The sequence below is a fragment of the Dama dama genome, chromosome 12, assembly GCF_033118175.1.
Source record: "Dama dama isolate Ldn47 chromosome 12, ASM3311817v1, whole genome shotgun sequence".
NCBI lineage: Eukaryota > Metazoa > Chordata > Mammalia > Artiodactyla > Cervidae > Dama > Dama dama.
The window spans coordinates 46612693-46626515 of record NC_083692.1 but is presented as its reverse complement, the minus strand read 5'-3'; the positions used below and the strand labels follow the sequence as shown (position 1 = coordinate 46626515).

Below are 13823 nucleotides of genomic sequence, written 5' to 3'. Positions count from 1 at the left end.
TGTGGCACTATTAGGTTACTCATCTTTGATTCATAAAATAGTATTCTTACTGAAAGAGGGAAGGTCAGTATCTATTTGAAAATTATTTTTTATATTTTTCTCAAGATGGGTTATTTTTTTGAAAATACTTTTGGGAGCCTTTACATGTGCTACATTTACTTTTTGTTACAAAGAAACTTTTAAAAGTTAAAAAGATAAAAATTAGACTGCACTGTACTTCTCTACAAAAAGTATTTGGGATTTAAACAAAAAGTTTGGTGAGAAATGTCATATAAAAGCAGATGTTCAGAATTCTGAAGAAAAGGAAAGATATAATTATTAAAATATTAAATAAAAGATAAGGTGTCCATAAGTTCGTGGATTTATCTCTGGGCTTTCTATTCTGTTCCATTGATCTATATTTCTGTCTTTGTGCCAGTACCATACTGTCTTGATGACTGTGGCTTTGTAATATAGTCTGAAGTCAGGCAGGTTGATTCCTCCAGTTCCATTCTTCTTTCTCAAGATTACTTTGGTTATTCGAGGTTTTTTGTATTTCTATACAAATTGTGAAATTATTTGTTCTAGTTCTGTGAAAAATACCGTTGGTAGCTTGATAGGGATTGCATTGAATCTATAGATTGCTTTGGGTAAAATAGCCATTTTGACAATATTGATTCTTCCAATCCATGAGCATGGTATGTTTCTCCATCTGTTTGTGTCCTCTTTGATTTCTTTCATCAGTGTTTTATAGTTTTCTATGTATAGGTCTTTTGTTTCTTTAGGTAGATATACTCCTAAGTATCTTATTCTTTTTGTTGCAATGGTGAATGGTATTGTTTCCTTAATTTCTCTTTCTGTTTTTTCATTGTTAGTATATAGGAATGCAAGGGATTTCTGTGTGTTAATTTTATATCCTGCAACTTTACTATATTCATTGATTAGCTCTAGTAATTTTCTGGTAGAGTCTTTAGGGTTTTCTATGTAGAGGATCATGTCATCTGCAAACAGTGAGAGTTTCACTTCTTCTTTTCCTATCTGGATTCCTTTTACTTCTTTTTCTGCTCTGATTGCTGTGGCCAAAACTTCCAACACTATATTGAATAGTAGTGGTGAGAGTGGGCACCCTTGTCTTGTTCCTGATTTCAGGGGAAATGCTTTCAATTTTTCACCATTGAGGGTGATGCTTGCTGTGGGTTTGTCATATATAGCTTTTATTATGTTGAGGTATGTTCCTTCTATTCCTGCTTTCTGGAGAGTTTTAATCATAAATGGGTGTTGAATTTTGTCAAAGGCTTTCTCTGCATCTATTGAGATAATCATATGGTTTTTATCTTTCAATTTGTTAATGTGGTGTATTAAATGGGCCAAAGAACTAAACAGACATTTCTCCAAAGAAGACATACAGATGGCTAACAAACACATGAAAAGATGCTCAACATCACTCATTATCAGAGAAATGCAAATCAAAACCACAATGAGGTACCATTACACGCCAGTCAGGATGGCTGCTATCCAAAAGTCTACAAGCAATAAATGCTGGAGAGGGTGTGGAGAAAAGGGAACCCTCTTACACTGTTGGTGGGAATACAAACTATTACAGCCGCTATGGAAAACAGTGTGGAGATTCCTTAAAAAACTGGAAATAGAACTGCCATATGACCCAGCAATCCCACTTCTGGGCATACACACTGAGGAAACCAGATCTGAAAGAGACACGTGCACCCCAATGTTCATTGCAGCACTGTTTATAATAGCCAGGACATGGAAGCAACCTAGATGCCCATCAGCAGATGAATGGGTAAGGAAGCTGTGGTACATATACACCATGGAATATTACTCAGCCGTTAAAAAGAATTCATTTGAACCAGTTCTAATGAGATGGATGAAACTGGAGCCCATTATACTGAGTGAAGTAAGCCAGAAAGATAAAGAACATTACAGCATACTGACACATATATATGGAATTTAGAAAGATGGTAATGATAACCCTATATGCAAAACAGAAAAAGAGACACAGAAGTACAGAACAGACTTTTGAACTCTGTGGGAGAAGGTGAGGGTGGGATGTTTCGAAACAACAGCATGTATATTATCTATGGTGAAACAGATCACCAGCCCAGGTGGGATGCATGAGACAAGTGCTCGAGCCTGGTGCACTGGGAAGACCCAGAGGAATCGGGTGGAGAGGGAGGTGGGAGGGGGGATCAGGATGGGGAATACGTGTAAATCTATGGCTGATTCATATCAATGTATGACAAAACCCACTGCAATGTTGTGAAGTAATTAGCCTCCAACTAATAAAAAAAATAAAAAAAAAAAAAATAAAAATAAAATATTAAAGAAAAGATTTTAGCATTGAGAAATTTCTCATATTAACATGCTTTCAGATAGGCTTCTTAAAGAGTCATCAGAAAAACCACAGGTAACTTTTCTTAATAGATAGTCAAGAACTCAAGCAAAGTTGCGGTGTCAAAGTGATGGTGAATGTGGTGGCCTCAAGGTCCTTCTTGTCCCCAAGTGTCATTTTCACTGCCTGACATAGCTGTTCCCTTCTCATAGTGTTGGCCCCAGTTCCAACATGATAGATGAATCAGACAAAATCTGGTATTATAATTTCCAGAAACGTGCATTAAAAAGATTCTTCAATAAAAGACTAAAAATGAATATTGAAGAGATACATATGTGAACATAGGTAAACACATTTAGAATAAACCATTAAGTAAAGAATACAATAGCTATTAGTACAGATTTTTTTGGTAAATAAATCTTGCAATTAATTTTTTTGTAATTAAGGTATTCTGTAACTAAAATAATGTGTGTTTTCACACACATACATGAATATATTTGTGTGTGTGTGTTTGTGTGTGTTTCACCTGGAGGTAAAGTATAGAACTGTTCACAATGAACTCTGGAAAGCTTCACAAACACACATTGTATTGATCTGGGAGTGAACTAAGCAGTGACTAATCTCAGAAGCCGAGGAAGTATCAGCAGGATATCTCATAAGAAGGGGGAGCTTTCAAGATGAGGCCTGGGCCACATACTTCTACTTCGTGAAGTAGCTGTGGGCCACTCAATCTCATGACTATTAAAATATTTAAAGGTATATGTGTACACACACACAGACACACACACACAGAGTATTATAGGCTGAAGTGGAGTGAGGTACCTGGACAAGGGATGTCTACTTGATTATTTAGCAGATTGCCTACTATGACAGGACACAAGATTCCAAGATTATTATCTTTACTTCTCTCTTACACAGTGGATAACTTTTTTACAATATGACAAGAAATGATCTGAGCCAAGCACAGCATTTAACCTTTAGGCAAATAATTTTGTACATACCCTATACTTTGACAGGTCAATTCTTAAAGAGTTATGCAACTGGTCCAGTAGTTTTATGAATTTTTCCCTCTGTACAAAGCAAACACAAAATAGGAAAATGGAAATCAATGATCATTCCAAATATAGTCCTCACAACAAAACTTGTCTGAGTTACGGTCCCCATTTTATAGAAGGTGTGGTGTTTAGTCTTCATTTCTGTCTCTTTGGTGACCCCCCACCCCCATGCACGGTAGCCTTCCAGGCTCCCCTGTCTTTGGAATTTTTCAGACAAGAATATTGGAGTGGGTTGCCATTTTCTTCTCCAGGGGATCTACCCAACCCAGGGATCAAACCCATGTCTCCTGCATCAGCAGGCAGATTCTTTACCACTGAGCCACCACAGAAAACCATTTTATAGGAAGGAAAGTCAAAAATTGTCAGTTATTTCTCCCAGATCATACAGCTGGTATGTGTAATAGCTGTGATTCAAGCTCAGGTCTCTGACACCAAATCCACACTCTTTCTGTAAGTCACACTGCCTCTCTCTGATGAATGAGACAGTATCCAGAGAGTTGTGTTAGAAAGTCCAGACAACCCAGCAGTATGAGTCAGGAAGAAAAATATAACCCAACCTCCTGCAACACTCACATGTCACACCATCTCTCCAAAATTAAACCATAGTTTTTTAAACTTCTCCCATCTATGTAAGTGGGGATAACTGCTCTTTTTGTCAAAATCAATTTCAAAAAGCATTTCCCTTTTGGTAATAGATTCAGAATCTTAAAGGATCGACTGCCTTTACAGTATATTTATGACTTAGTGCTAAAAAAAAAAAAAGTATAAAAATCAGGTGAACAAAAACTACTGATGCCTTCCTCTGATGCTGTTCAGGGTTGGACTGACCTCTTCAGAGAAGGATTTGAAGATGATAGATGAAATAATTGTGTAGTTTTGCTAATAATCATAAAGATATAGGTGTGTTGGTTAAACAAATTAGATAAGGTAAAAACAATCAAAGTCACACAAAAAAGTTATAGGTCGACAAAAACCACTCTGAGTCCCTAATTCCTAAACAAAAATGAAAAAAAAAAATATAGGGAGATGGTTAATGACATTAAAGGCTTATCCCTACATTAATATTCTGTAAATACTACATTACACTCTGCAATATATTAGCAAAACTAGAAAATTTTCCCAGTAGTTTCACATAAAAGGTAGATTTATGGGGTATATAACTCATATTCCTTGGAGTCACCGATCTTGATGAAATGAGCTGAATATTAACAGGAGTTGATAAATTGTTCCTAAGTTGAGACTTCAATTTTCTGAATAAACTGCCTTTTATCAGGTTTATACATCAGTGAACAAAGTTTGAGTATGGTTTCTGTGTTAACTAACCCCTGTGGTAGCAATGAAGGAGCCTAAGAAATGAAACTTGTCTTCCAGAAGCTTGTCATCTTATCAGGCAAGTAAGATTCTCCAGGAAAGCTGCCAAAAAACGCAATGAATGTCTTGGATTTTTCTTTCTTATGCCCTACATACCTTCCTAGGGGAGGAGGTGACCTATACGGCCCTTTATTAACCCCCCATCACCCACTGATGTGGGTCAGTGACTCTCAATCAAAACAGAAAAATAAAAGAGCCAGTACAATCATCAGTTTAGGTCACAGTAGTTAATCATTCAATGATCATAAAAATCAACGTGTTTGTGTCATTTTCTGAATGCTCTATGTGACCTCTGTGATTGGTATGAATCATTAAGACAGCTGACATGACTCTAGTCAACCATGCTATGACCCAAACACACTGGGACCAACTCATCTTGCCATCTGTCCAATATCCATTCTTCTTCTCTTCCTTCCTAACAGAAACTCAAGAGTCAAATGTGTCCTTTATGAAACACTCATCTTCCCAGGCTTTTTTTCTTTTTTTTTTTTAACCCTAGGAATGACCATGTAGCAAAGTTTTGGCCACTAAAATGTATCTAGCTTATTAAAGGGGATAGAACTAGCCAAAATATTACCAGTGAATTATTATTTAGAAAGATTCTAAAAGAATGTTCTGCAGAGTTTGTTGTATAACATTAGTGTTTGCCATGTAATTCTTTGTCAGGCCATTTTTCCATTTGCCCTTTGTGTGTCCCTCCTTTTTCCACTTTAAACTCAGACTAGATACAAGAAGGTCAAATATACTGAGGCTGTAAGATAAAAGCTAAACAAATGGTAAGAAGGATGAGGTGGGAAGCTAGGAGCTCCGACATTTCACCCTTATTTCTGGCTGTCCATCCTTTCAAAACTGCAATCCTGAGCATCTGTATTAGCCCTGAAATCCTTACCACCTCTGGACTTAGGTTACATGGGAAGAAAATATTGAGTTAACTTTGTTTAGTCTGTTTCACACAGCTCAACAAAATTCTGACTGATACAGATTATGCATTTAGTCTTCCTACCGTGGTCTTCAGTGCCCAGCTGGACAATTACATTCAAAGAAAATAGAAAACTGGGGAGAAAACCACCAGGCTTGTTGTTGCTAAATCCCAAACAATATCAGATGATATGAAATTAAAAGTGTGCTGCTGACTGAATTTTCATAGACATTTTTTAAACAGCAGGACAGCTTGAAATTTAATTTTATTTACCATATTTCTATTTAGCTAGAGTGAGACTGGCTTTGTGAGAGCAGAGGGGGCCTATTACCTTCATGGTGTGATTTGAGAAATAAGAAAAGACTGTGTGATTAAAAAATGTTTCCCAAGGGGCATGCTACGTTCCTGAAACTGCCATATTATGCCTGGTATTTGGTAGGGACCAAATCTGTAACATTAGCAGTAAGCATTGTCTGTTACAAAAAATTAAGTTTTAATTAGTTGACAAGAATAACTCCAGACCAGGGGTCAGCAAACTGCCTATGAAAAGCCAGACAGTAAGTATTTGCAGCTTTGTGGTCTCTGTCACAACTACTAAACTCTGCCATTGTAGCACAAGAGTTTCTACAAACAATATATAAATAAATGAGCATGGTTGTTTCCCAGTAAAATTTTGCTTATGGATACTGAAATGTAGATTTCATATAATTTTCATGCATCAAAAAATGGTAGTCTTTTGATTTTTTAAAACTACTTAAAAATGTAAAAGCTATTCTTAACTATAAGCCATACAAAACCAGCTGGTGGGCCACTTTTGGCCCAAGGAAATAGGGAGTTATTTTGTAGGGGGAGGCAGTTGTTATCCCACAAGGATACTCTTAGTAAGTTTCCCTAGGACCCTGGGAATCGTGGAAGGATTATAAGGAAGGTGTGTAAGGATGATAAGGAGCCTCTGCATCATCCCCAGCTTCTCTCTGGATCCACTTGCCTCTCAGTATCTCACTCCAAAAGCAGTGGTAGATTTACCTGAGCTAATGATGCTTAAGCTCTGGGGGTCTTCACTTGATTCAGCTTCCCAGGGATGAGCCCTAGCTACATGTTCAACCTGCTCTTAGGTTTTTACAAAATTTACGAGAATAGGATAAATGTATTCTGACCTGGACCAGAAAATAGTATTTTCTAGAAAGTATTTTCTAGATTATATCAAAAGCAGTCATTCTTTAGGCTGAACAGAAACATTTCAAGTAGAATTAATGAATAGGCTATTTTGATAAATTTTTGATAATTTAATTAATGCTAATTGTATGAATATATTGGAAACATATTTGCATTCCTTGTAGATTTGAGATTAATACTGATATTCACAGGGATACCATAAAATTATAAAATGCGAATGAAACAATGCTATCAATGACACACTAATTAATAAATGACATAAATTCATGACATAAATTCAAAGAGTATATAGTCACTTAATAGGCAACTTGCAAAGCACTGAGATATTATCATCCACTGAGCAAGAAAGCCTAATGTTTTGCTCAGTTTGACTAAACTTTAGATAGGCTTCTTCTTGACTCTGAGTCTTACTTCCAATTTTCTTTTTTTTATTTTTAAAGTTCTTTTCTTTTTTAGGTTCCTTTTTTTTTTTTCACAATAGTAAAAGATGTTTATCAGTTTTCACAATCAATAGGCTGACAAAAATAAAAGATAATTACAATTGCAAGCCATAAGGGGAACATGATTAACTTAGCAATATAAAATAGTTACATACAATTTGGTGGGTCAAGCAGAGTGATATGGTAAGTGGAAGTGCATACACAAACAAGTGCACATTTTCATCCTCCCAGCCAGTCTATGTCTTTGGTTGGTGCATTTAATCTATTTACATTAAGGAAACTATTGATATGTATGATCCTATTACCATTTTCTTAATTGTTCTGGGTTTATTTTCTGTAGATCTGTTCCATCTCTTATTTCCTGCCTAGAGAAGTTCCTTTAGCGTTTGTTGTATAGCTGGTTTGGTGGTGTTGAATTCTCTTAACTTTTGCTTGTCTGGAAAGCTTTTGGTTTCTTTATCAAATCTAAGCGAGAGTCTTGCTGGGTAGAATATTCTTGGTTGTATTTCTTCCCTTTCATCAGTTTAAAGATACCATACCCTTCCATCAACAAAAACATTCCCTCTGGTTTATAGAGTTTCTGTTGAGAAAGCAGCTGATAGCCTGAGGGGACTTCTCTTGTATATTATTGATCGTTTTTCCCTTAATGCTTTAAATATTTTATCTTTGTTAACTTTTGTCAGTTTGATTACTATGTATCTTGGTCTGTTCCTCCTTGGGTTTATCCTGCCTGGGACTCTCTGGGTTTCCTGGACTTAGCTGACTATGTCCTTTCCCCATGTTGGGGAAGTTTTCAGCTATTACCTCTTCAAATATTTTCTCAGGTCTTTTCTCTCTCTCTTTTTGCAATTTGTTTTAGACATCATGTTTTTTTCTTCTGTTTGTTTTTTTCATTTTCTATGATTGCAAGCATTGCTTGTCATTTTATCAGATATTTCAGGTTTCTCAGGGATTTGGAAAAGGAACATACATGTTGGAACATGGCTGTGTGATCAGGAGGAAGAACTGCCTTTTTAAATTATTATGTAAGTTTCAGGTGAACCGTGTTAGAGTTTGACATGTGTATATGTCACATAGGGATTGCAACCACACGTCTAGTTTCCATTCATCACCATAGAGCTGAATCCCTGCCTGATACAGATGCTCTCTTTCACCTCCAAACTTTCCTTTACAGAGTGAACTTTCTAAGTCAGAAATTCAAACAGATTCTACATGAATTCCTCAAGAATTAAGTCCAAATATCTTAAAGTAAAAGTGAAAGTGAAGTCACTCAGTCGTGTCCGACTCTTTGCAACCCCATGGACCGTGGCCTACCAGGCTCCTCCGTCCATGGAATTTTCCAGGCAACAGTACTAGAGTGGGTCGCCATTTCCTCCTCCAGGGGATCTTCCAAATCCAGCGATCGAACCCGGGTCTCCTGCACTGCAGGCAGATGTTTTACCATCTGAACCACCAGGGAAGCCCTAGTGGGCTTTAAAAAGGCCCTCAGTCATCTAAAGTCAATCCAGCAACACAACAATCTCTTATATTTCCATCTTTTATTCTATCTGTGCTCCTCAGTAGGCACACTACACACCCTTTTAACTTACTTTTGCATCTTTTCCTTGTCTTTACTTTGAAGACCCAGGTAGTTTTCCTACTATTTCTTGGACTTTGAAAACTACTACTCACCCCTAAAAGTCCTGTTCCTTTTGGCAAGCTGCCATGAGCCTCTGAAGCGTATCAATCACCTTCTCCTCCTCAATCTCAAAGCACATTTATAAAAACGAGCTCCTTTGACACCCCATTTGGGGAGTGATTTATGATTTTTGTCACACACAGTTATCTGACTGTCCCATTAGAGTATAAGCCTCAGAGAACAGAGGTCAACATTTATCTTTCAGTCCCTCTACTACCAGCCATCATGCCTTACGTGAAGTATCACATAAACATGCATCTTATGAATAAGTGAATAAATAAAAGAATACATGTAATAATAAGGGATTGTTGTTGCTGTTTAGTTGCCCAATTGTGCTGGTCTCTTTGCGACCCCATGAACTGCAGCACACCTGGCCTCCTTGTCCCTCACCATCTCCCCGAGTTTGCCCAAGTTCATGTTCATTCCATTGGTGATGCAGGGTATTTGTTTTGTGGGGTACTGGCTATGTCAAAGAAGGTGTCTACGCTGAAGAAAAAAAATTGGGCTAAATAAACATAAATTTTACTAATAATTTATTTGCTATTTGTGTCTTAAGATAGGGCCACTCAGGTGACTCAGTGTTAAAGAATCTGCCTACCAATGCAGGAGACATGGGTTTGATCCCTGGATTGGGAAGATCCCCTGAAGAAAACGGCAGCCCATGCCAGTATTCTTGCCTGGAAAATCCCATGGACAGAGGAACCTGATGGGCTACAGTCTTAAAATACTCACTAAATAAAGTTCCTAAATTATTTTCTTCAGAGTTGAAAAATGGACTCCCACCCAATGGAAATTTTTCTTCTTTTTCAACTCTTGTTCTCCCTATGGTGTTTTCAACACCAATGAAGATATTTTTGTTCAATCAAATTCTTTGATCTTCTTGACTCCCAGCAATCTTTGCACACAAGGGTGTGCTGAAAAACCATTTTTTTTCAAAAGAATAAAGCCTTGATTTTTAGCATTTACCAATTTTCATGATGTAAATGCTCTTCGTATTTCCAGTTTCAAGGATGGCTATATTCAATAACCAGCTTGCAATACTCTTTAAAATTCAGCAATCATTGTCAGTCAGCAGGCACAAACTAGCTCTAGGACACCACTGTTTAACACTCAATTTTCAACAGTCTTCTCCTAGATATGGAAGATGGCACTTCACTGATGGCTCAGTGGGTAAAGGATGCAGGAGACACAGGAGACTCGGGTTCCATCCCTGGGTTGGGAAGATCCCCTGGAGGAAGGCATGGCAACCCACTCCAGTATTCTTGCCTGGAGAATCCCCATGGACAGAGGAGCCTGGAGGGCTACCGTCCATGGGGTTGCAAAGAATCAGACACAGCTGAGTCTAAGCACAGCAGCAGCATTATGTTTCTATCCAAATCCTTTGTCTCTGTCACTATCATGATTCCCCTTATCAAACCTAGATTCCACAGTGAGTCACTTCAACATTTTTGATTGCCTAACCCTTCCATTGCCTCTTTTTTTGGCAAAATTTCAGCCTTATGCTGAATCTGTTACTACATCAGAATCTGCATGCTGAGAAATTCTGAGAAAAATGCACAGCCACATGAATTATGACAACAGAGTTATGCTTTATAACGCCAAATGAGACTTTCTGCTTTACTAGGAACTTGTCCTACGAGGCTCCGAGGCATTCGTCTTTCTATTCCCTTCAGGAGCTTAACCAAACATTTTCCAGCCACGTCTAGCTCACACATCTTTATCATAGGCCTTATCTTATACATGAACATTTCTTGTCCTGTAGACAGAGAAGGATAGGAAACGCTGTAACGTAATGTAATTAGGGAAATGTTGACTTCATCAAATTTTCACTCTGTATATCAAAAACTTAGCATTCTCTACAAGGACTCACACAACATTCCCTCAAATTTCAGAGCAGAACTTGTTCTTGTTTTAATTTCAAAGAATGTTCCTCCTTCAGTCCTCTTGACCACATTTACTTCTTTGTCCTCTGGAATGTTATGGAATCACTTATGTTCCATCTGATAAATTTGCAACATCACTCTTGCAGCTAGTTCCTGTCCTAACAATGTATAAATATGTTCAGTGTATCTTATTAAACACTAAAAACTCCTACCCTACCAGACAGTAAAAATAACATGTTTTTTTAATGATAAAGCCTTTCAATCTTAACCAATCTCTCATACCATCTCATTCAAGTTGCTTAACAGATTAGTCTCAATTTCCTCACACATTTTCTCTATTTTTTCATTATTAAAAATATAATATAGAAAAATGTACAACTTTAATATAAAGATGAATACAACTCCCCCCCCCCACACACACCAAAAAATATATATATATATATTAGCTATTCCCTATCAAGTGGTTGCACCACTGCCATTTTGGTACATTTTCTTTCAGGCTTGTTTCTAAACCAGTAACTATGTATGTACATATATGTATGTGTGTGTGTGTTTTCAATGTTGGAATTAGAGTATAGACGAGTTTTGTATGTATATGTTTTTATTTGTCATTATTTCATGGGCATTGCTCAATTATATACACATTCCTTTAAAAACTTGATTTTTAAGTTACTGAAATAAAAACAACTTGATTTTTTAAATGATTGCATTATATTTTAGGGAACAAACAAACCCTAATTTATACCACTATTCATACATGCCGTTCACTGAGGATTTCTAAGAAATTAGGCTTTAATCTCAACCACTTCACTTAGCAATGACCTCCTAACTGCCAAAACCTCATTTCCTTCTGGATCTTACTTGGACTTTTTGCAACAGTTGACAAAGCAATACACTCCTCTTTTCTTAAAATATTTTTACCTTGTCTTTCATAATGTCAGATTTTTATTATTGTTTTTATCCTATTTGTCTAACAATTTTCCTCAGTAAACTTTGCTTGCCCCTCCTCTTCACACACGTGTTCTATAGTTTTCACTTTATTCTTAAACATTTTTCATCTAAACCATGACTTTAAATAGCACTGCACACAAAAAGTCTGGATTTGGAAGAGTAGTGATTTTCTTTTCTTAGATATATGTTTGCTTTACAATCCTTATAGGTAAGAAAGCTTTTCCACTTTTTTTTTTTTTTTTTTTTTTTGAGATTAAATGTGTCTAGATTACACCTTTGGGCAAGATAAAAAGGGGGCTCTATAATGGTGCTTCTATCTGAGTCACAATTGACAGCATCAGCTTCAGAAATCAGATTAATAAGAACTTCAGGACAAGTGGATTCGGGGAACGTTATACTTTCGTGTATGTATTTTCCTGAGCAAACTGGATTCTTTTCAATAGGTAGAGAAAAATCTAGCCAAATTTATGTATCAAATTACCAAGTTATCAAGATGGTAGTCTGAAAAAAGACTTCTTATTTGACAGTCTTCTAAATTATTTGACTCACAAAATGAACTTTTTAGTAATTATGTTGCTACTAGAACACTACAAAGTAGTGAAATCACTTTGGCTCCTCTCTTTGGCCAGCATGAAGCATGCTATCTCATTTTCCTCCAGGTAGTTTTTACAGTGGAAATTAATCATATAAATACAGCTTTTACTCAGAGGTAGACAGGCTCAGTGTTCCACAGATTGGCTTATTCTCTACAGTATACCCAGGCAGAATATTAAAAGCAAAACAATTTCAAAACACCAAATGCTTTATGTTACAGGTAAAATCCCAAGACAATGAATATTGTTATCAAGATGAGGTTTTTATAACAAAAACTGTTCTGTGATCTGGTAATGCCATAACTGTACTTTGTTGAGCTGGTTAGGGATTTTTCTTTGGTGCCAGCTCTTAGAAGAGTCGATCTGTCTAACAAAGGCAGCTGATGTTGTATTGTATATACCGTAGTTAGTCAGGAGAGATGAAATCGTCATAGAGAGAACTTTGAAGTCTTAAAAACTAGTTTATCTTTTACTTCATTTGATTTCCATATTAAACTTGAGAAACATGTTAGAGCAAAAATTTTATCCTCACTGAATGTACTGAGATACTGAGGTTTAAATGACTGAACTGACTTGCTAAATTTGAATACAAACTCAAACTCCATGACTCCTAACCCAGAAAGTGTTCTCTTCTATTAGTATTTATTTTGATGTGTCAATAAATAATAATTACCTTTTCCTTTAATCCATTCCAACTGATCTCACACACTTCTCATGCACTTTCTTTTAGATGTGAAGGACAAGGCAAGAGTAGACATAGCAGCACTTTACAATCTTTTGTTTGTTAGGTCTCATTTGTTTCCACTCTATGATACATACCTCAAAATTTGATTTCTAACAACATAATCAATAATAAAAATCTATTCAGTGAATCAATTTGGAAGCACAGTGAAAAGAGAAACTTTGGTGTCATGGAAACCACTCTCCTACAATGGATCTTAGTTTCCTCCACAAACAAATAAGTATAGAACTACTTGTCTTACATGGTTATTGACAGCTACTGCCTACCAAAGGCCCTTCTGAAAATCTGGGGAATATTTCAGGCATCTTTCCCTTCCCCTCACTGCTCACATGCCTAAAGACACAAAGAACTGTTGATTCTATGCTCTGAAAAGCTCTGTAATTTTTCTTTCCAATCCCATCTCCACCAACTCTCGGTTTAGATCTTTATCACTTTACTGGGATTACCATAAATTTATATCTTATTTCCAATCTTGTCAATTTCAATTTCATTATGCTTATAGAGAATGGGTTCCAGCATCAGGTACAACAGATAAATACTTGAGACTCCTTAGGATCCTGCATTTTTGCTTTTCAACATGTTATTAAATGCATTTGAATATATCAGGTGGACAGTCTTAATTAGGTACAGATAGTTTTCTCAGGCTCTATACACCTAACACTTTTTCATTTTCATTTAGGTAATAT

General features: G+C 36.5%; 1 protein-coding gene across 2 annotated transcripts in view; it reads right to left on the bottom strand.

The window, feature by feature from the left end:
* The window catches only part of UNC13C (unc-13 homolog C), a 609739-nt gene that overhangs the window by 270709 nt on the left and 325207 nt on the right, over window positions 1-13823 (bottom strand). For both annotated transcript variants that reach the window (XM_061158385.1, XM_061158384.1), the window contains one exon: window positions 3331-3399. In XM_061158385.1, the coding sequence (XP_061014368.1) occupies window positions 3331-3399 (69 nt within the window). The remainder of the gene's footprint in view (window positions 1-3330; window positions 3400-13823) is intronic.